The sequence below is a fragment of the Schistocerca nitens genome, chromosome 1 (assembly GCF_023898315.1).
Source record: "Schistocerca nitens isolate TAMUIC-IGC-003100 chromosome 1, iqSchNite1.1, whole genome shotgun sequence".
In the NCBI taxonomy this organism is placed as follows: Eukaryota; Metazoa; Arthropoda; class Insecta; order Orthoptera; family Acrididae; genus Schistocerca; species Schistocerca nitens.
In genome coordinates, this window is record NC_064614.1 from 1,112,694,448 (window position 1) to 1,112,719,019 (window position 24,572).

The 24,572-nt window shown below is 39.2% G+C and overlaps 2 protein-coding genes across 2 annotated transcripts in view; one reads left to right on the forward strand and one right to left on the reverse strand.

Annotated features, from left to right (window-relative positions):
* LOC126199105 (active breakpoint cluster region-related protein) overlaps window positions 1-6,596 on the reverse strand; it is a 122,080-nt gene extending 115,484 nt beyond the window's left edge. The window contains exon 1 of the mRNA XM_049935862.1: window positions 5,477-6,596. Coding sequence (XP_049791819.1) covers window positions 5,477-6,512 — 1,036 coding nt within the window. The 5' untranslated portion in view covers window positions 6,513-6,596. The remainder of the gene's footprint in view (window positions 1-5,476) is intronic.
* A 526-nt stretch (window positions 6,597-7,122) lies between these two features.
* The window catches only part of LOC126199114 (calcineurin-binding protein cabin-1-like), a 249,429-nt gene continuing 231,979 nt past the window's right edge, over window positions 7,123-24,572 (forward strand). Inside the window, exon 1 of the mRNA XM_049935872.1 lies at window positions 7,123-7,387. Within this exon, the coding sequence (XP_049791829.1) occupies window positions 7,301-7,387 (87 nt within the window). The 5' untranslated portion in view covers window positions 7,123-7,300. The remainder of the gene's footprint in view (window positions 7,388-24,572) is intronic.

Below are 24,572 nucleotides of genomic sequence, written 5' to 3' on the forward strand. Positions count from 1 at the left end.
GTGGTTCTCTCTTGTGGTGTGTTTATGCGTAGCATGTTATGTGGCGTATGGGGTTCATTTGCGTGGTAGCACTGCAAGTGTGTGGTATCGGTGGTGACTGTGCTTCCAGCGTAATATTTTTCAGTGAGTTAACGATTTTGGTTTGGTTATGTCAATGTTATTGTAGTTTTTTTTTCTGTTCGCTGTGTGTGAATTTTGGTAAATTGCTTTGTTTATGTATTTGGTAGGTATGGATATGACTGACAAGGTCAACAGTTTCCGGTTGTTGGCGATGATGGGGGGGGGGGGGGGGGGCAGTGTGTTGTCTCTAACAAAATTTCTTCAGCTATTCATCCTGTTGGCTGAAGTTGGTGAAGTGTTCAGTGTGTCATGAAGAAATGAGGCTTACTAAAGTTCCGGCGTCTCAGACCAGGGATGGCTATATATGGAGATGTTGTAAGGATAACTTATGGCACTCCATTAGGCAAGGTTCGTGGCTCGAGAAGTCTAGGTTGGGCATGTGAGAAATTGTGTTAATGACGTATCATTTTTGTTTTAAATCCTCTCACAGTTTCTGTGTGCATGAGGTGGGTGTGAGTGAGAGAATGGTGCTTGATTTGTATTCTTATTGTCGTGAGTTGTGTTCTGAATATCTTTAGTACAGGGTAGGTAGGGTGGGCCTGGTTTTGTGGAGATTGACGAGTCGCAATTTGGGAAGAGAAAGTATGGGAGGGGTAAGCCTTTGGTCGGTTTGTGGGGGGGGGGGGTGGTATTGGGGGGAGGGGGTGTTCAGAATGTGTATTTAGGGTTTTGGAGGGCCGGGCAAAAAGTGAATTAGTGGGACTGATTGAGGATTTTATTGAAGAGAGTACCACTATAGTTTCAGATGCATTTTCTTCTTATAGGGGGTTGGGACATCAGGGGTACAATCATTTAGTAGTGAACCACAGTGTTGAGTTTAAGAATTATGAGACAGGGGCCTGTACGAATACTACAAAGAGGTTTTACGCGGCAGTTAAGTAAGGGATTGGGAGGGGGAAGAGGCGCTCTTCTAACCTTCAGTCTCATCTAGATGAGTACTGTTGGCGGTAGAGTGTCCCTGAGGGCTATTGCATTTTTAGGGTTTTTTTTAAGGGTGGTTAGTAGGATGTATAGGCAGAAGGTTGTGGGTTAGTTAGGTGCTGGGTGGGGGCTGGTAGCTGTGGCTGGGGGGGGGGGGGGTGTGGTTAGTTGTTGGTGAAGTTTGTAGAGGGATGTGGGGGGGAGGGGTGATTTTTTTATTTTGTGTAGAGGATTATGTTTGTTACAGTTGTTGTTGAGTTGTAGAGAGTGATTGTGATTTTTTTGCTTTTGTTTTTTCTTGGTTTATTGGTTTTTTTTTTTTTGGGTGGTGGTGGTTGGTTGGTTTGTGGGTGGGGTGGGAGTTTTATTTGGTTGTGTTTTTTTTGTTGGTTTGCATGTTTTTGTTTGTTTGCACATGTGTGTGTGTGTGTGTGTGTGTGTGTGTGTGTGAGAGAGAGAGAGAGAGAGAGAGAGAGAGAGAGAGAGAGAGAGATTGTGGTGTCTGACCTAGATGGCTGCGCCAGAGCTTTTTAGTGGGGAGTTGATGAACTTTTTTTTTATGGTTGGTGGGGTGTTTGTGAGTTGTTTGGTCGTTTGTATTGGTGATTTGGTATTTTGCTTTGTGGTTGACTTATATGACTTTAGGGAAGTGTTTGATTGCAAGGTGTGGTTGTGGCTATGGCTGGTTTGGTATCGTTAGTTGCTGTTGGCCTACATAGGTCAAGGGAAGTGTTTGATTCCAATTTTGATTTTCTGTGGTTTTTTTTTTTTTTTTTTTTTTTTTTTTGTTTTTTTTTTTTTTGTTTTTTTTTTTTGTGTGTGTGTGTGTGTGTGTGTGTGTGTGTGTGTGTGTGTGTGTGTGTGTGTGTAGGATTAAGTGTGGTAGTGGTGAAATTTTTGAGATTTATAGTGTGGTATCGATTTTTTCTGTTGACTTATATAGGTCAAGGGAAGTTATCGCATCCAGTTGGTTTTGGGAAGGTTGTGGGGTCTTGTGATTTTAGTGTTTTTTGTTGTTTGGTGTAGTGGCATGTGTGTATATTTAGTTTGTCCCCACCCAAAAACCCCCAATTTCTCCCGCTTGTCCCGTTAGTTTCATTATATTTTTGGAGGAATATATGTTTGGTGGTTTTTTGATCTATTTTCGTGTTGTGACGTTTACTTGATGACGTCATAAGTGTGGTATGAGAGTTGTTGTGAATGGTCGTTTCCGCCATATTGGTGATGTCATTAGTCAAAGCAGAGGGGTGGAATCGGACGCTTCCATTTATCCCGACTAATGATATACTGTGGTTGGTTTAGACAAACAAAACATGATTTGTTGTTTTCATTGTATAGGGCTGTGGAACGTTTTATTTCCTTACACTGAGGGTACAAGCATGTGGTTGAGAATCAACACAGCACAAGCTATGAAAGAGTTCATAAGACGCAAAAGAAACTGGTATGCCTACAGGCTTTAGCCAGATATAGATACAGTTTATGAGAATTCTGGATATAATTCTGTAAAAGTGATTGGGAAGCAAACTGAAACTAATTAAAATGAACTTACGAGTTTACAATAATGTACTATAATTTTCTAAGATTTCAGGCAAAAGTATGGCATATCCTGTGAGTTAATAAATAACAAGCACATTAGGAAATCAGTATTGTTGCACTACACTTCCCAAATGTCAGATTAACTGAAATGTTTGATACCCCTTTGCTAACTCACAATCAAAATGTCACCTTTCAATCTCATCTTGACCTCAGGCAATGAAACAACTGAGACTAAATTTTAATAACTAATACAGACAAAAAGCTGTATTGTCAATATTTTTTTTTTTTTTCACACATATGATGTTACACCCATTATCATTATATTATGGGACAAAGTTGACATCCGATGTCAGTGCGTTCAGTTAAACCCAAATACCATAATATGCCCACTATCCGTTTTAAAGACGTGACCCTTGTAAATAATGATCTGATGGAGTTCCTTTTGTTACTGTATCTGAATTTATACTAATGTCTGATGAAGACTTCCAGAAACTGAAAAGGAGAAGTACGTTTATATTCTTCCTGAAGCTTGGCAAAGAGTACTCTTTGGGTACTGCAGTAAATTGATACAGCATTGTTGTTGTTGTTGTGGTCTTCAGTCCTGAGACTGGTTTGTTGCAGCTCTCCATGCTACTCTATCCTGTGAAGCTTCTTCATCTCCCAGTACCTACTGCAACCTACATCCTTCTGAATCTGCTTAGTGTATTGATCTCTTGGTCTCCCTCTACGATTTTTACCCTCCACGCTGCCCTCCAATGCTAAATTTGTGATCCCTTGATGCCTCAAAACATGTCCTACCAACCGATCCCTTCTTCTAGTCAAGTTGTGCCACAAACTTCTCTTCTCCCCAATCCTATTCAATACCTCCTCATTAGTTACGTGATCTACCCACCTTATCTTCAGCATTCTTCTGTAGCACCACATTTCGAAAGCTTCTATTCTCTTCTTGTCCAAACTGGTTATCGTCCATGTTTCACTTCCATACATGTCGAATATATTTAACTGACAGATGCCATTAATCAAGGATCATAAAAGGTTTGATCATGTGAAAAATGCAAGGTTGCACCTCTGTTTGGAATCCATGTTGCACTGTAGGTACCCATATTATTGGTTGGGTCAGTAAGTTCAAAGATGAAGGGAAAGTAAGAGCTTATCACAGACTCCTGATATGGCAATGTCACTGTTGTGCTCACCATTGCGTTAATAACAGCTTTACTTACTTAACAAGAATTACAGTTATTCTCATAATACTGCATTTGTTGGTTTTGTCAATTCACAATCCAGTGTCACCTTCCTAACTAACCTAATCTGAGGGCTATGTACAGGTAAATTAGTCACAACAAACAGCTCAAAAGATAATATCATATCAAAATAAATAGGCCTACTTTCTACCTCTGTTTGCAATGTAAGACAGCACATGCCACATCATCATTATGTTACACGTCACAGCTGGCGTGCAGTATCTGTTGTTGAACTGACACCACACAATTGAAATAATAAAGTGCAACCACTTCAATGGCTCTGAGCACTATGCGACTTAACTTCTGAGGTCATCAGTCCAACCACTTCAATGATCATCTTATAGCAGCTATACTGAAAATCTGTTTCCGAAGATCTAGTGAAGTCCAGCTGTCAGTACATACTCTGAAGTGTAACTTTATATGTTACATATTTGGCGTCTGGAGTTTCAGTTGTAGATATCAGTTGTGGTGTGTATCATTTATATTATTTTGTTTTGATCTGGTTTTGATAATGCCCTGCTTATTAGAACCACAGAAGCCTAGTGGAGGCTGTGATATGCAGGGCTAGTAAGATGCTGATCTTTGAGGGGAAAGATGTTCTGGATTGTGTTGTGTTGTGTCATGTTGTGTGTGGTGGTAGACTGAGCTGTACCATAGTTTGAAGGTGATAATTTCGTTATCAGTTACCGTGTCTTGCCAAATTTTTGAAACATACAGTGTGCATTCTATAGTTTGATTTACATTGCTAATATTTTTGTGTCACTAGTGAATCATCTGCTTTTGTTTCTGAAGGTCTGTATTTCTGCTATGTTAATGACAGAAAGGTATCATATTTTTAACTAATGGTGAAGGTAATTCATAATAACTTAATGATTTTTTTCACTGTAAGAGTTGCTTCACAGCAATCTATACGGCCCTGCAGGTAATTGGGAAGAATTAAACAATGTGGCTTGAATCTGTGCTTGCCAGTGTGATTTGACATTTCACTACTAGGTTCAAATGGCTCTAAGCACTATGGGACTTAACATCGGAGGTCATCAGTCCCCTAGACTTAGAACTACTTAAACCTAACTAACCTAAGAACCTCACATACAACCATGCCCGATGCAGGATTCGAACCTGCGACCATAGCAGCAGCGCAGTTCCGGATTGAAGCGCCTAGAACCGCTTGGCCACAGAGACTGGCTCACTACTAGGGATCTTTAATAAGTTAAATGTATGGACTGTTAATAAGTGTGTGTCATGTAATTTAACGAGGATTTCACTGATGATTGAGATGAGACTCCATGAAACTGGATTATTGGCAAAAAAATTATATAGTTTCTGCGACACATATTTGTTAAGTATTTATGGCAGGCTATATAATTTATCATGGATTATTTGCCTGTGATAAGTATGAAGTTCTCTGTTCTGAATTTCTTGTTTACATCAAATGCTCAACTCTAGTTTCTTAAATAACATCCACATATTTACATATTGGATTAGCTACTTGTTTAGTCACATATTGAACATCGCAGGAAATAATCACAAATAAAACACTAAGCTGAATCAATATATGAACAAGAAATACTTTATAAAAATACAGATATAGGTCTATACAACTGCAGTTATAATTTAATAATGTACAGAAATAATACTAGACTGTTGACGATTCATACCTGTTTGTAAATAAACATAGTCTCCATCTTGAGCGACAGAATCATAGTATGGTTCTTCTTCATCATCCTGCTGCAAACATTTTAAACCTTCACCACTGTCACTCATTATGGAATCTCTACTTGATGTAAGATTATATGCATCATTTTTATTTTTAACTCCATCTTCCCCAGAAGCACTTCGCTCAAGAGAACTGCTAGCACTCCTATCACTGAATGCTGTGTCACTTTGGTCAGTGTCAACATTCTTCTCTTTTCTCTCAGCTCTATCACTGTTTGAAGCACTACCCAATGTATCACTAGCATTTTCATCCAGCCTGGTGCATGCTAAATCTTCAGCTGCAATCACCGAATAAAGTTCTCCTCGAACATTACTAATCCTCTTAGGTGGTGGTTTTGGAGGTACCTTTTTCGGAATGGGTACATCCCTGTTGGCTGCATCCTTTTGCTCTTTGTTGATAGCATCCTTTTGCCCTTCTCGCTTTGCAGCATTCAATCCATTAACTTCAATAACTGTTATATAATTTGATATATTCGGGTGCGTTATGCTCCTCAAACGTCTATTGTCATGCCCTTTACCACAACCTGATGGCCTCTCTGTAACTTCACTATTGGATCTGGAAACCTTAGATTCAGGGGACGCTAATTCACTCACACACTGATGGACAGAACTGTCATTCCTTTCCACTGTATCTTCGTGCTGTATACTCTTTTCTACTTCTCCTACTCCGTCAACAACTGCTTCGGTGGACGTTTCGTTAATACTAGCTGCGCGTTTGGATTCATTTTGAGCATCATCTTTTTCGGAACTCGATTCTTCGTTGTCTGAAGCTTTCGATCTGTGTTTTTCGACGTCTAACAAAAGTCTTTCGAGATATTCCACGTAAAATTCTTCTTTCTCTAATTCTTCCTTCAAGACTGCAACTTTCTGTTTGTGTTTGGCAAGGTTTGTTCTGACATCTTCTTCCCAAGCTGCTGGCAAACTGCTTCCTGGGAATCTCTGTGCCCAAACATTTCGGAAGTCACCGAAAACGCTCATCGCACTGTCATCAGACCGTAATTCACATTTTAAACAATGGCACTGAATAAAAAAGTTTCATAACAATCCCACCCACTCCGTTACCTGTCGCCTGCCATGATAACTATTATCGAAGGTAAGCCAAAGATAATTTCAAAGTTAAGTTTAACATATGACATTTTAGAATTTCAGCAGTCTGTTTGGTCTTTCACGCTAAGAAAAAAGCGTAGAATAGTCTAAGAAGGAATTCAACATTAAAAATTAGGCCTAGCAGATATAATTCTGTGAAATGGTGTAGTGGAGGGCACTACAATCTACAACTAAGAGTATGCTGCTTAATTGAAGAAGGAAAATGTAACTTCACACTCTATAAAAGAATAAATGCGCGAAATATCATATTTTAAGCTATCACTTTATTAAAAAACTCAAATTCGAAAGGACAAAAAATATGCCCCGCACGAATTAATTGTCAATTTTTATCTAGGAGGTAGAAGCATCAGAAAAATGCCTATAACTGAGGTGTGGCAAAACGTACTTGCAGTTAATTCTGCTAGTTTGTTACGAATATGAGAGTTTTGCGATTTTCTTAAGTTTATTGCTTCCGACCAGCAGATGTATCTTTGGCTGGTATACAATGCAATTTATAAACATAGGATAATGAGTGGGGGGGAGTGACAGTAGGCAAGGCAGTGCAATGATGAGAGAGGTAAACGTAAACAATGGACAGATAGCAACTATAAAATAGACGCCGTAAGAGCGTAGAACACCGGGTACCTGATCTTGGAGATTTCCTTGTGCGGAATCTAACAATGATTAGGTTAAGAGCGCTGAACGAGGAGTCGTCGGAAGAAAGCGAAGGAGAGGAAGAAATTCCGACATTTACTAAAGAAGCCCAGGTAAAGCTAATTTCAAGACATTCTAATTTTTTTTTTTTTTTTTTTTTTTCGATAGTTGGAGTCAGGGAGTCTTTGTATACAGTTTTGTCATTGAAAGGTGGGTTTTAACATTCAGTTCATGGCGATTAACATGTCGTGTGTATGTGTGTGTATGGAATTGTATTTACAAAGTGTCTTGTGACTAAGAAGAATATATTTATTACGTTCCGTTTTGCTGTAATTAATGTATTATCGTCTAAGTACGTGAGGACAGTACACCGAGCCATTCCATTAAAATGTTTTGAATGTTTCGTATGTAAATCACGTTATTAAAGTTTTCGTATTACATTGTGAAGAAAAATAACGAATTTTGCCTGTTATTCAGCGTTGAAGTTCCTTGTTTCTGTAACGCTATAGTTAAACGGTACAAACCACTAACTGTGGTACTGCAATTTGATAAGCGTTCAGCTTCCATTCCTTAGTCAGATCTACAGCGATACAGTCTGCTACATTAGTGGAATCACACAACTTGAGTAGTGCTTCTTCCAAACGTCTTTCTGAGCGAAACTACAAAAATCTCACTTGTAGGTGGGGAACTAGAGCATGCTGCTTTAATTGTTGGTAGATTATGCAGGGATTCATCTTCTGTGCCTTCTTTCAGTGCTCCTTAAGTGAATCATAATATTCCTTTTGTAAATGATCAATGGAATTTGAAGAATCAATATTATAGGAAGTGTGTCACTCCTGTTTTCGCCATTGATAGTATCTGTGTTAAACTGTCTATGGAGTCACAAGCATCTCTGTAGATTGATACCATATAGTAAACTCTTGTTAACACACCTCAATTGAATGGAGTTATATTTGACCCTGCAGGATTAGATGTACTTCACCTACAGAAAATGTGTTTGTAAAATATGACACACTCAAAACAGAGAACGTTCAGTATCACTTAGTTCCCAAGGAACAACCATTTTGATTGCACGTTGACACTATCCATTACAAAGAAAAATATGTGTAAATTTAATTTAACAGGCACTCATTAACATTGTAAAATTTCTGCTTCACCAGATAGCCTTTAAGTTCCTTTGGAAAGCTAGCATTGTGTATACTACCATGCAGGTAGGTAGGCAGATGCAACCACAGAAAAATTCATTGTGCTCCTTCCTGACATTTAATCTGCCAGTTCTGATGAAAAATCTGTGACAGTCAGTGTACTGTACATAATCAGGAATGAAGATTCATCTGCTGGCACAGAAATAATTCTAGGAGTGGATCAGAGAAATGTTATGTAGACATGTCTACTGTTAATATTATAAACAGGCAAATGAGCAGAAGGTACTAGTTGAAGTCTCAGATTAGTACAAATGGTATTGTTATCAGTGGTGGGAAATGTCTGATAAAGAGTAGTAGGGTAACACAATATTCTGGTTGTATGTAAAGGCTGTTAGTGGCACCAAAGTTAATGCCCCGTCTCTTGCGAATCAGACAGGAACAGAAATTGAGGGCAGCATAACAAAAGCTGAAATGCTTAACTCCATTTTCAAATGTTTCTTTGTAAAGAAAAACTGAGGAGAATTGCCCCAATTCACTTCTACAACTGTCGTATACTTTTAGTAAGGGTCATTCCATATCAAATCACCCAATAAAAAATAAATTTTACACCCACCTCCTTAGATTTTCATGAAATTTGGCTCAAATGGTTCTAATACCATCCTGACAACACCTGCAAATTTTTTTTTTTTTTGCTGTATCTCTTACAGTTTTTTTTTTATAAATTTTTAAAGTTTTTATGTTTTGCGTTTTCTGAACCTTCGGAAATGGTCAATTTAATTTGTATTCAAAACTTTAAATTTGCTTATCTTAAAAACTGTTTTAGATAACATCATGAATTTTTGCAGCAAGTTTATTTATTATACGTATTTGAAGATAAAAATGATGCTATTAAAATATATTAATATTTTCTATGAAAAAATATATATATGTATTTTTTTTCCTTTTTTTTTAACGGATGTTTTGTTTTATAAGAATTGCAATATCTAGAGTCTCAGACCTGATAGAATGCTCAAATTTGTTTTAATTTACGCTTAAACATATAGGCTACTTGATAATACAAAAATAATGATGGCTTTTTAACATGTTTATTAATTATAGTAGATTACATTAGAATTATGTACGAAGATAGTTTACTTACGACACTTATGTATAACCCAACTGATTGCTTGAAACATTGCATTTTTTGAGTAATTTTGTCTTTTTAATAAACATTAATGCTGATTCAAACTGTTCTTCCACTTCATCCAAGAGCTTTCAGTTCTTTTGATACAGTCTTTTTTGAAGTAATACATTCTGCCAGTGCCGCTTGATTGAGGTGCATCTACTACACAGACTATGTGCTCCAAAGGCACTATGCAGGAATCTTCTCTTTCAGGCCAATAAAATGATGCAGCGGGTCCTGAAGGATGTAGAAATAGAATTTCTGCATCTTCTTCATCATTGAATATTGTTTTTACTAGTCCAAAGTACCAGTTACCATCATAATTTGCAGCCACATAGCAATTTATGGATGGTTCAACACGAACTCAATCAGAAGAAGAATGGAAAGAAAGGACTAAGGAGGGTTTTACACTATCTGTAGTCCTTCTAATTTCAAGGTTGTTTGTTGGAAGTGGTTTGAAGTTATGAAAACTTCTACTTCCAGGAATGGTTCGGGTTGCTGAAAAACGTTTTTCTAGTTTTAACCGTAGCAAATCAGCTTCTTTTTTGTCAATAAAGTGAAAATGAATGTTCTCAATATTTTTTTCACAAAACTTATACACATCGATTGCTGTCATTATTTGTTCTTTGTCTGAAAGCTGTAGACTGGCTTTCCTTAAAATTCTTTTAATAGTTCCTCCTAGGCCATCACAAATTGACTTCCCATGACTTGTTGCAAAAAAAGAGTGTTGGGCCTTCAAATTAAAGTCTCTCAAGTGTTCAGTCAAATTTTTAAAACTGTTTCTATTTTTGTACTGCCCAGCACAACCATCTGTAAAGTAGTGAACTGAGTCAATGTCAGTATGATGTAATGACAGCCACTTTGTAATTTCTTTTTGTACAAAGTTAACAAAACCAGTGTCATGTTCTTGGTCATCACTAATAAAACAGTGGTTGGAAACAAAAACATTGTTTTCCTCATTTCTTAGAAAAACTCCCAACTGGGTGTAGAGTACAACCACCTCTATTCCAGTGGTAACTTTGGATCTCATTTTGTATAACAAAGGAATAATTTTCACTGAAATCCATCACAATGGGATTTTGCTATAAACGAGTGCGGGGTGAGCTTTTCCAATGACCTAACCAATAAAGAAATGTAGTCTTCAACACTGATAGACTGTTTGATCATTTCTGCCCTGTCTGTGTTAACCCACTGACTGATTACAATTTCTTCTTCTAAATCATAATCTTCACTTAGTTTTTCAGTTAAGTACTCAGTTAGTGCAGTATTTGCAAGACAGCTGTCGCAATGATGTAGCATGCAGTTTTGGTTTTCCGTGTTGCACACAAGCATCTTAATTAGGTCTTTATAAGATTCTTCAATTTTCACAGCATCCAGTAATAGTTTAACATTCCGGTGGATACTGCATACACATACAGTGTGTGTGCCTGCAGCACCAGCAGGGATACACCATTTAGGTCTCAAGAAACAAAATTTTGAAAATCCTACTTCTACCTCGGGATTCTCCCATTTGAAAGAATAATAGAGTTCTCTCAAGTTACACAAAATGAGTCTTTTTTTTGCATGTACACATTTTTTTGAACACTTACTTTGTCTTTTGTTCCAGGTAGCACTCTGGAACTTTCATCCTTTTCATAAAAGTCTGTTACAAGTCTTACTGTATTTTCAGAAAGAGTTTTACCTTTTTTTGGACCAGGAGTTTCCAAAATACCCTTTTCAGATTTTAGCTTTCTAGCTTGTCGCACCATGTACTCACTTACATTAAATTCTTTCATCACTTTATTTCGAGTCCAAGAATCTGGAGCCAAGGTCAGAATCTGAATTTTTCTAGACCTCCCAACAGATGAACTTTCATAAGAGAAATCATTACATCAAAATCCTTTGCTTTCTCAACCACACTTTTATCATCTTCGTCATCATCAGAACTTGGTGCATCATAATTTAATGCTTTTGAAACCGCCTTTTTTGCAGTCTTTTCAATACTGCTAACCTTCCTTTTAAAATAAGACCCTTTACTTTGTTCTGACAAGCCATGAAGCTTTATCGGTGTTAAACCTAAATAATCAAGAGCAATGTTTGTTTGTACGAGGGATTCATTTCTGGATTCCAATGATTCTAATTCAACCATGACTTCATCATCTGTTTCACTTTCATTGACTTCTACTCTTAATTTTTCCTCACAAAAGTTACGGCATGTTGAGCAAAGCTTTTGTCCAGGTTTTATGCTAATATTTTTTGTCAGTAATTGTTTAGAAAGATCCAAGCCTACACTTCTCAACGATTTTTTGATGGGCTTTTTGTGTTTTTTTTTAGTGGGTCTACACATGTTGTTTGATACTTTTCAAAAACATTTAAAAAGTAGTAGCTGTGGTGTGAACATATATTCTTAAATTCACACAGATTAATTCCAGATCGCAAGTGGATCAAATCTTTTTCTTCCTCACTCAATTCTGATACCGGTTGTAACTTTTTTGAAGGTGTGTAGGTTGTTTGGAAACAGATTTTTTAAATAACCCTACACTACAGGTTTGAATATCTGACATACTGATTTCACTTTTGGTCTGATTACTGTTCTGGTTACTTTTATAGGATATTGGAAAAGAATCTCTGTAAACTAAGTAACAGTACTTAATGAGAGCTCGAATGAACTTAATAAAATACTATCCAAGCACTATTTAACACTAATAATTTTTTACTTCAAAACACAGGAGTAACAATACAAAATCCAAGTGTACATTGTTACTCCAAGAAGACAAAAACTTATTTTCGGTGTCTAAGTCACTTGGTATTTTTTATTTTTAAAATATAATTAATATTATTTTAAAAATTAGATAACTATTAAACAGGTTAAAAAGCCAACATAATTTTTCTTTTATCTAATAGCTAAAAAAAAAAAAACTTGAAAATTTTTTTTCATTTGGAAGTATCTAATATATCTTTATGGTAATTTTTTTTTAACATTTAGATATAATACACAAACTTATTCCAAAATTTCATACTGATATCTTGAGTATTCTTTAATATACAATTTTTTTTAGTTGTGAGGACACGTTTAAGTTACAGTTTCCGACTGCTGAAACAACGCCAAATCTAAAAACTTTAAAAATTTATAAAAAAAAAAACTATAAGAGATAGAGCAAAAAAATTTTACAAGTGCTTTCAGGATGATAAAAGAAGTAATTGTACCAAGTTTCATCAAAATCTGACATGGTTGGTGTCAAGGCCTGGGTGACTTGACATGGAATGACCCGTAAACAACTAGCCATCAAACTTGAATTTCTACTACTGTAATATAAAAAAAAGAAAAAAATGTAATATTCATACAGCAGAAAATTAGAAAACAACTTTAAAACATTGCTGGAAAAAAAAATTACATCGAACATCTGTAGATAGCAATAATGATTTACTCAAAGTTGACATAGGCCTATGCCATATGTACAACATCAGAACATGTACTGCTGAAGGCAGTAAAGTTGAAATAAGCTTATATACTAAAATAAGATATTGATTAGCATACTTTATACCAGTTCACTGCATTATGTCCTAGTGTGACATAATATGTGCTGCAGGTCCCACAATAAAGAAATAATGGGATAAAGTGAACAGAAAGACTTCCTTCATGCCAGCCAGTATGGATTCCAAAAACATTGATCATGTGAAATCCTGACAGATTAAAACTGTGTGCTGGACCGAGACTTGAACTTGGGACCTTTGCCTTTCACAGGCAAGTGCTCTACCATCTGAGCTACCCAAGCACGACTCGCGCCCTGTCCTCACAGCTTTACTTCTGCCAGTACCTTGTCTCCTACCTTCGAAACTTTACAGAAGCTCTCCTATGAACCTTGCAGGACTAGCACTCCTGAAAGAAAGGATAATGCAGAGACATGGCTTAGCCACAGCCTGGGGGATGTTTCCAGAATGAGATTTTCACTCTGCAGTGGAGTGTGTGCTGATATGAAACTTCCTGGCAGATTAAAACTGTGTGCCGGACCGAGACTCGAACTCGGGACCTTTGCCTTTCACGAGAAAGTGCTCTACCATCTGAGCTACCCAAGCACGACTCACACCCTGTCCTCACAGCTTTACTTCTGCCAGTACCTTGTCTCCTACCTTCCAAACCCTGCTCGCGCTTTTCTCACATGGCATACTGAAAGCTTTGGATCAAAGCAGTCAGATATTTGCACTATTTCTTGATTTCCAAAAAGGACATTTGACTCCAGTACCAATCCTACGCTTATTGTCAAATGTTCTATTATATCGGGTATCAAGCGAAATTTGTCATAGGATTGAGCACTTTTTGGTAGGGCGGACACTGCATGGTGTCTGAAATTTAGTCCTCGTAAGATGTAGAAGTAACTTTGGGTGTGCCCCAGGGATATGTGTTGGGCTGTTGCTGTTCATGTGGTATATTAATGATTTTGAAGATAATGCAGTTATCTATAATGAAGTACTGTCTGAAAGAAGCTGCAAAAATATTTAGTCAGATCAATGTGGTGCAGAGATTGGCATCTTGCTATAAATATTCAGAAATGTAAAATTATGTACTTCACAAAATGAAAACCTGTTGTATCCAATGACTATAATCTCAACATGTCATAGTTGGAATTGGCCACAAATTTATTGATGTAATACTATGTAGAGATGTGAAGTAGAATGATCACAAAGGCTCAGTTGTGGGGAAAGCAGTTGGTGGACTTCAGTTTACTGGTGGGATACTGGGGAAGAGCAGTCGGTCTACAAAGGAAATTGCTTACAAATCATTCGTATAACCCATTCTAGAATATTACTCAAGTGTGTCAGACCTGTACCAAATTGAACTAACTGGGGATACTGAACATGTGCAGAGAAGAGCAGCTCAAATGGTCACAGGTTTGTTTGGCTCTTGGGCGAGTGTTACAGTGATGTTGAAGAAACCAATCAGGCAGACTCTTGAAGATAGATATAAACTATGCCAACAAAGTCTACTTACAAAATTTCAAGAACCAGCTTTAAATGATGTCTCTAGGAATATACTACAACCTCTATGTATTGCTCACATAGGGATCATGAGGACAAGATTAATATAATTACAGCACACACAGAGGCATTCAAACAATCATTCTTCCCATGCTGCATATTGAATGGAACAGGAAGAAACCAATGGGGTGTACCTTCTGCCTTGCACTTTGCGGTGGATTGCAGAGTATGGATGTAGATGCAGATAGACATTTAGATAGTTGGTTCCGTGAATTATTTGCACAATAAATCATAATGATATGGAACGAGCCATTTTATATTTAGGCCGTACATCATAATTTATTTTGTAAATGTATGGCTACATACTGATGATTTACAAGTGGGTTTTTTATTTACTTTTTTATTGGCATACAAATGTGTGTTAGTAATTCCCTACCCACCATCTTTTTACACCATACAGTAATGGAAATTCTTTTACAGAAAAGGAAATGTCAAGGAGTTTGCTTTCAAATTCTACTTTGTTGCTGGCCAGACATTTGTCAGTGGCTAAGCTATCAAAAATTTTGGTTGCACCCCTTTTTGTGTCAAATTCAATGTGGCATAAAGAATTTTTTTTTCTTCTGGTGTAGTAATTATGTACATCATTGTTCCTTTTGAATTGCAGTTGAACTTAATGGGTTAGATGTGACGTCATCCATTTGTTGGCTATACCACCAGTTCCATAAAAACTCTGTTATCTAGGAGAATATTGTTATTCACACAGTAAATGCCTTATAGAGGTCACAGAAAGTACCATCCACTGCTATTTTGTCATTTAATGCCTGTAAAATTTTATAAGTAAGCATGTAAATGGCATTGTCTAGAGAGCAACTCTTCTGAAACCCAAACTGTGAATTACTGAATATATTACTGTTGCTCATTTGAGATATATCTCAGTTAATATATTATTCAAGAGTACATCACCTTCCCAAAAATTTTCCAAAATGACATCAGTAGTGAAAAAGGTTGGTAATTATTGACATCTCTCCCATCACCTTTCTTATAGAGGGTTTAAACAATATCATACTTCAGTCTCTCTCGAAAAATGCTAGGCTTAGTTATGCCTTACACATTTAAATTAAGGCAAGGCCTGTTATATGAGAACATATCTTCAGTACTGTATTACAAACACCATCCAGTTCAGTTGAATTTTTATTTTTGAGAGAGTATATAATTCTCTTAATTTCAGAAGAAGTTGGAGATATATTCGTATGATTTACTTTTATAAGAGATGCATGTTTCCAATTTACTGCAGTGGTTTTTCTCTTGAAGTGTTTGTCTCTGTATTTTGTACTATATTTAAGAAATGATTAAACATATTTGCTACCCGTGACTCATCATTTATAGCCCTTCCATTCAATTAAGTAGTGATGTTATCCTATTCTGTGGCTGTTTGTCCCGTCTCTTGTTTCAGTACATTCCATATAGAGTTAAGTTTGTTGTCGGAATCACTGAATTTGGACATAATGTGCACATTCTTTTCTTCTATAGTGACAAGAGGATGAATACCTTTGGAACAGGTTTTGTGGTTGCTAAAGAATTGAAACATGCGGTGATGTGCTTCCAACCAATCAATGAATGGATGTCCATATTAAGATTAAGGGGAAAATTTTTCAGCATTACAATGATAAATGTACATGCACCCACAGAGAGGGTAGACAAACAACAAAAGGACGAGTTTTATAGCAAGATAGAACAACTGTATGATCAGGCTCCCAAACATGATGTCAAGATATTAATAGGAGATCTGAATGCAAAAATGGGAAAAGAAGAGGCCTTTCAGCCAACCATAGGAGGATATAGCCTCCATGAAATATCAAACAACAATGGACTTAGGGCTGTAGATTTTGCTATAAGCAAAAAGATGACTGTTGGCAGTACATGTTTCCCACACAAAAGAAATTACACAAAGAAACATGGATTTCACCAGATGGACAAACCAGAAATCTGATAGACCATATAATGATTGATCGGAGACACGAATCGGACATAATGGATGTTAGGAGCCAATGTGGAGCTGAGTGCAATTCAGACCACCATCTAGTGAGAATTAAATGTAGACAAAGGATCTCACTATTGAGTAAACAAAAAGGCCACAAACAAAAGAGGTTTGACATTAAGAAACTTAAGTTAGAAGAAATACGGAGAGCATATCAGATGAAAATAGAAGAGGGGATTAAGAATGAGACAGACATCAAATGAACATATAGAAGTAATGTGGAAACAATGTAAGACTGCAATCCACGAGGCAGCAGGAGAGGTTTTAGGACATGAACGGGCTCAAAGGAAGGAAGGGTTGACGAAAAATGTATGAGATGAATTGAGGAACGTAATATAGCACGAATGAAATTATTGCAGAGAAGGACTTGAGAAAATCTGAATGAATATAATGAAAAGTGCAGACAGAAGAAAAGAGCAGTAGAAAAGAATAAAACTGTAAGAAATTGAACAGCTAGGAGAAGAGGAAACAATGTTGAGAAATGTACCAAAAGATTAAAGAAGGAAAGACTGGGTTCAAAGCCAGAACAAATATGTATAGGAACAAAGAAGGGAATTTGATAGGGGAGAGTAAGAAAATACTTAACAGGTGGGCAGAATACTTCCAAGAGTTACTGAACCCAGAAGTGGAAGGGTTAGAACGAGAAAAACTGGTGGAATTAACTTACTATGAGGCAGAGGTTTTAACACCAGAACCTACACTGGGGGAAATGATGCCAGCCATTAAGACCTTAAAAACAATAAGTCGTCTGGAGAAGATCAGATCCAGACTGAACTTCTCAAATATGCTGGGGAAACGCTGTGGAAAACAATTCATAAAATAATACTGAATATCTGGCAAGAGGAGAGCATGCCAAAGGAGTGGAAAGCAGCTATAATGTGCCCCAAGCATAAAAAAGGAGATAAATTAAACTGCCAGAACTATTGAGGAATCTCCCTACTAAATACTGCATATAAAGTTTTCTCCAAGATTCTAACCAGCAGGCTTACTCCATATGTGGAAGAGAGAGTTGGAGACTATCAGAGTGGCTTTAGAAGAAATAGGTCAACAACTGACCAGATATTCACATTGTGCATACTACTCGAAAAATGTTACGAACATAAAATTAACAGACACAGTCAATGTCAAAAAGACCAAGTATATGGCAAAACCTACCAAATCTCAGGATAGCCGACAGGGAGTTTGAAAGGGTGAGAGACTTCAAGCACCTTGGATCGACTATCACTGAGGCAAATGATGTTGGCAGTGAGGTGAAAGCCAGAATAGCAGCAGGTAACAGATGCTACTTTGCCTCATTACCCATGCTTAGGTGTTCGCTTCTATCACAAAAATCCAAAATCCTCATTTACAAAACAATTATAAGACCAGTTGTTAGGTATGGTGCTGAAACGTGGACCAAGACTGTAAATGAGAAAAGGATGCTTAGCGTATGGGAGAGAAAAGTGCTACGTAAAATATATGGCCCAATATATGATCAAGAACTTCGGCGCATTCGTACGAATGCAGAACTACTACACCTTTTTGAAGAACCTGACATTGTCACTACATTAAAATAAGAAAGCTGCGGTGGGCAGGACACATGGTCAGAATGGAAGAAGACAGAGCATGTAAGAGGATTTTTGATGGCAAGGCTGGAGGCAGACGGCGGAGGGGATGCCCCAGAAAGAGATGAATGGATGGAGTTGAAGAAGACATGAAAAAGCTGGGTGTCAGAGGATGGAGACGGAAAGCCATGGATCAGATAGAATGGCAGGATATTGTGATGCAGGCCAATGCTCTTCAAGGGCTGTAGAGCCAAGGAGTAAGTAAGTAAGTGCACACTCTTTGAGTTATTAATAACTCTTCATAGGAATTTTTGATAGTTTTTGTAGGGAACAACTGCAGCAGGATCTCTACTCGTTCTTCCCAAGAGGTACATTTACTTTTTCCTTTCACAAGTTATTTTATTCCCTCTAATGATGCTTCACTTTTCCACGCAAGTCATCTCTTTCAAACTAGTCTTAAAGAAAATTTTTTGGGACTCATTAATTATTCCATTTGGTTTACACTAAGCAGTATCAATACTGTAAGACACTAAATTATTTATCCTAACTAACTGTACATCACGATCAGAGAGAGCATTTTTATACTGTATACACAATTATTTTCTTGAAACTTCTTGGCAGGTTAAAATTGTCTGCCGTACTGGGACTCAAGTTGGGGACCTATGCCTTTCGTGAGTAAGTGCTCTACCAACTGAGCTACGCAAGCATGTCTCACAACCCATCCCCACATCTTTACTACCACCACTACCTCATCTCCTACCTTCCAAACTTTACAGAAGTTGTCATCAAAACTTCCAAAAAGCAATGAATTGCAGTGACCTGGATTAGCCATGCCTGGGGGATGGGTTGTGGGTCATGAGTCGTGCTTGGGTAGCTCAGTTTGTAGAGCGCTTGCCCACGAAAGGCAAAGGCCCAGATTTCAAGCCCTGGTCCTGCGCGCAGTTTTAATCTGCCACGAAGATTTGTATCAGCACACAGTGTAGAGTGGAAATCATTCTGCAATTATTTTCTTGCTTTGAGCTTCATTAGAGAAAACATTATGAATTAGAAATCTACCATCTTTATCCGCCTGTGTTGGAAAGTTAATTGTAGGATCCAAATAAGGTTTCCTGGTCATTTTTCGTATCTGAATCCTAGCCTAGTTGAATATGGACAGTGTCTCAAACTGGGGAAATGCTAGCATGCTATTAAAAATAATGCACGAGGGAAAATCAATAAATGAAACAGAACATTCTGTTGATAAAAATCCGAAGTGAAAATCAAATGTTATAAATTTTCTTAAACATCCAAGCTCTGCAACCTTTGCACATCATACCTTGGAGAAGAAAATGTCAAAAAATTAACATCTTATTCATATTTTGTTTCACTGTTTTACGGCATCCTATTCTGCAACAACTCTACATTGAAAAAGAAAATGTTTCTACATTTACATCTACAACTGCAATCCACTGTGAAGTGCATGCTTGTTGCATAGATGGATGTAACAAGGGCCCCTCTAGATCTTTTTGCAGACAGTTCATTGTTGATCAGAGTATGGGAGGTCAGGCCCCTTAACTGGGTTTGTAGGTAGGTAGAATTCAAATAGAAATGGATCTATCAAAGTTCAGTATAGTGCTATGGCAAGAAGAATAGGAATTTTGATCAGAAAAGAACTGAGTAATCAACACAAAATCAAATAGAGGTAATGCTCAAGCAAGTCTAATAATGAATGAGAATGTAGGAATGTTGGTGAGCTACTATCAGCAGGATGTGGGAGCATTATAGTAGCTAAGACAGATGTAGAGGCAGTTTGTACCTCAGTAGTACATGTTTGTCATCTAGCTTCACAGATAATGAAGAGATTGATAGAATGTGCGATCAAGTAAAAGAAATTATTCAAATATTTAAGTTTCCTGTTAATTGTGATGAAGGAATGGAATCCAACAGTAGGAAAATAATGAGAAGGAAAAGTATTTGGAGAACATGGCCTTGGGCAAACAAATGAAAGAGAGGATGCCTAGTGGAATTTTGCACAGGGCACAATTTAATCATTGCTTGCACTTGGTTAGGAAACACGAAAGAAGGTTGTACATGTCAAACAATGGAAAGTCCAGTTGGAATATCAACAATATCATGAAAAGGATAGATTCCTACACACTGTAAAGATGACACATTGAGTTGTAGACAGGCACAATGAAAAGACTGTCACACACCGAGCTTTTGGCCAAAGCCTTCTTCATGATAGAGAGAGGAAAATGCACATACATCATCCCCAGAAGCAGGCACACTTCATCTACAAATGAGAGCTATCTCCAGCTGCTCTGGCCAGATTGCAACTGTTGCGTTGAATGAATGCAGCAATTTGGAGTGGGTCAGGGAAGGGGAGGGGTAGCAGGCTATGTTAGGGTGAGAGAAGAGCATCTTGTGGTAGAGCGAGCAGGGACTAGAAGGTGGAACGACAAGGCAGTCAGGTGCACCTTCGGGAGGCTGGGAGGGGGCGGGGGGGGGGGGGGGAGAACGGGGAAGAGAAAAGGATAGGAGAAAAGACTGGTAGGTATGTTGGCAGAAAGAGCAGGGCATGGTGAGGGTGAGGATGTGGGTACATGAATTGGAAGGTGCTGATAGGATAGACGGTGCCATGTCAGAGGATGAGCTACATGAAAAGCAGCCATGTCATGTACTAGCTTTGTTGCAATCATTGCACAACTTTTTAAATTGGTGTGACAATCAAACAGCTGTCACCAGCATGAGTGGCCCCCTACGTAACTGCCGCCAAGAGGAAAGTAGACCACCCTTTGGACAACATGCAGCATGAACATAACATGCTTGATTTTAATGGCTGCTTCGCAACCCAGGATCCACCCCTCCACCACCAGCTTTTCTGAACTCCGCTGATAGGGGTTACCCTTAGTACATAGTCTGTGCTCCCAAAATTGTCCTTGCCTCAACCTACAAGAACTTACTGTCCCCCACACACTCCACCCAACAGTTTCGCCATCCCCCTCTGTCATATCGTCTTCTCCCAGTTCATGCCCCCTCGCCTTCATTGTGATCCTTCCTCTGCCAACACACACTTCGGTTTCTTCCCCTTGCTGCTTCTCTACATTTTTGCTCCCTGCCCCCCCCCCCCTCCTACATTTTTGCTCCCTGCCCCCCCCCCCCCCCCCCCCCCCCGCACTGCCTTACCCAAGTGTCGTGGCACTGCTCCTGGCAACCTTGTTCTGCCACCTTCTAGTCCCAGCTCACTCCATTAGACAGTACTCTTCTTTCCTCCCCCCTACTATCCCTCTCCCTTCCCTGGTTTTGGCTGAAAGCTCTATGTGTAACTGTCTTTTCATTTGTGCCTGTCTACAATTCAATGTGTCATCTTTACAGTGCATAACAATCTATCCTTCTCATAATATTGGTTAAGTTATATAAATTTGGAGCTACAAATCCATTGCAGATGTGAACACTGACCATAACTTATTATTTATTTAACTATTTACTCATTCCTAGATCATTTGGTACAAAAGTGTGAGAAATGTCAAGTACATTATGGAAATGACATATACATATACTGGACATGGCAAAAAATAGCTGACACATTTCAAGGCTAAGTGAATTCCAAACAAAACATGTGACAAGTTTTATTTAATTCTCATCTGAAAGTACTTGACCATACATGGAGTGCTTTTTGAGTGTACTTTTGACGTGTTTGAAACAAGTTGTTGCCTTTGGTCAAAAACTTTTGCAGTACTGGATCAACAGTGATACAAAAACAATCTGGTTGACCTCCGACTGCCAGAACCCCTGAACACGTGGCAGTAGTAAGGTCTTACTACTCAACAATCTCAAAGCTGCTCACCCCCTGCAGGTCCAGGGGTTAGAATCGGCCTGAGGTATTCCTGCCTGTCTTAAGAGGCGACTAAAAGGAGTCTCTCATGTTTCGGCTTTATGTGATGGTCCCCTGTAGGATTTGACCTCCATTTTTCAAAATTTTCCCGAAGAGTGAGCCAATTGGGGAAGGGAGCCTTACAAGGTGCATCGTGTCCATCATGCGCTGAGACCTATCGCATCCTTCGTCAATGCGTATCTCCACTTCTGCTCATTCTCCAACTGTTTGGCAAGGTCATCCTTGTGGGTGCGTAATTTTCCATCAACTGTGCAGCATCGTTTTCTACACTGACGATGATAATGGACTTGTTTGCTTGGTTGAACCTTATATTCAGCACGGTAGCCAGTCTGTTGTGGTGGGGCTGCCATGTACCCTGTTGGTTGTAACCTCCTGACCACACGGGGATCGCTCTGCTGATGCCTTCACCATTAACTCCACATGTATGCTGAGGAGTAGATGCCCGTCTTTCTGGGGCATCGGGACTCCCAGCAACGGCCATCCTGCCAGGTGGCCTTTGGTGTGGCTGGGTGGCCCCCGTGAGGATGACACGTGATCGGAGTGGGTGGCATCAGGGCAGATGACACGTGATGAAGTATAGTACATCATCTCTTGCTGGTAGTCAAATGCTAGCAGTCTCTTAGCGTTCACGGGCTCAATTCAACGCACAGAAGTACAACCCCAAATCGTTCCCCTCTCTGGCCACACCATGGGAGGAATATCAGGCTAATGCTGGCAGCATCTTTTATTTGCCCCGGTACATTGTATGTTCGAGAGCTGAGGGGGGAATCATTCATGAAGATGAAGCCTCAGTTTTTTGTTGAGCATTTAGAGGACACATTTGGGGAGGTGGAGGGATTGTCCAAAATGAGATCTGGGTCAGTCTTGATCAAAACAGCATCCTCTCTCCAATCATGGGCATTACTTGCTTGTGACAATCTGGGGGATGTTTCTGTAACCATCACGGTCCATAAGAGCTTAAATATGGTTCAGGGTATCATATTTCATGGGGACCTTCTTTTGCAGTCTGACAATGAGCTGCGCACCGATTTAGAGCGGCGAGGTGTACATTTCGTTCGGCTTGTCTACTGGGGTCCAAGGGATAATCGGGTGCCACCAGTGCCTTCATCTTGGCCTTTGAGGGCGATACATTACCTGAGTAGGTAAAGGTGATGGTCTACCACTGTGATATAAAGCCCTATATCCATCCCCCAATGCGGTGCTTTAAATGCTGCAGTTCGGCCATATGTCTTCCCACTGTACTTCCAGCATCACATGTTGAGATTGTGGACGCCCACCACATCACAATACTCCATGTGCCCCACCTCCCATCTGTGTCAACTGCGGAGAGCACCATTCGCCTAGCTCACCTAACTGCAGGATTCTCCAGAAAAAAAGGAAAATAATGGAGTAGAAGACCCTGGACCGACTGACCGATACTGGGGCTAAGAGAAAGTTTGAAAGACTACACCTGCCCCTCGATGGTGGGACGTACTTCCCTCCCTGTTGCTCGTGCACCACCTACTTTGGGAGCAGCACCTCCTCCCTCCTCCCCCCCCCCCCTGCCACTCAACCATCAGGAATATTAGTCCCCACTTCTGCATCAGAGAAGCGTAAGTCTTCTTCAGCTCCTCTCACTAGGAAGGGGTCCCTTGGGTCACTCCCTTCCCAGGTTTCTGCTGGTGGGAAAGATGACACCCGCCAGTGGCTGAAGAGCTCAAAAGCAGCTGATCGTAAGGCTTCACGCTCATCCTCAGTCCTGGAGACTGAGCCAGTGAAGTCCTCCCAGACAGGGAAACCCAAGAGCAGTGACAGAAATCCAGAAAAAAGATCCCCAAGACCAAGGAAATTGCGGCAGCACCCACACCACCGCTACCTACAAGCTTTGCGGAAGACGTGGAGATTCTGGTGTCCGCTGAGGATCTCGCTGGACCCTCAGACATAATGGATATAGGCTGCTCAGGCAATAAGTCAGTGGCAGCAGGTGATCCTGAGGATTAAACTGCATCATTGAATGTTCCATGCCTTCCCAGTATCATGATAACGTCATCCTCCAATGGAATTGTGGCAGTTTTTTCCACCGCCTGGCTGAGCTACAGAAACTGTTAAGCTTTACACCCCTTCAGGAAACCTGGTTCCCGGTAATGTGGACCCCTGCACTCTGTGGCTATAAGGGATATTACAGGAACTGTAGTGACTATAATAGTGTGTCAGGTGGAGTTTGCGTTTATGTCGTAAACTCAGTCTGTAGTGAAACTATGCCCCGTCAAACCCCTTTTGAAACTATGGCTGCCAGAATAAGGACGACACAGGAAATAAATGCAATGTATATCTTTCTCCAGATGGTGCAGTACCCTTGAATGTATTAGCTGCACTGATTGATGAACTCCCTAAACCTTTCCTACTTTTGGGAGATTTTAACGCCCATAACCGCTTGTGGGGTGGCACCGTGCTTATTGGCAGAGGCAGAGATTTCGAAACTTTACTGTCTCAGTTTGACTTCTGCCTCTTAAATACTGGGGCTGCCATACATTTCATTGCGGCTCATGGTAGTTACTTGGCCATCGATTTATCAATCACATCCACAGTCAGATGATTAA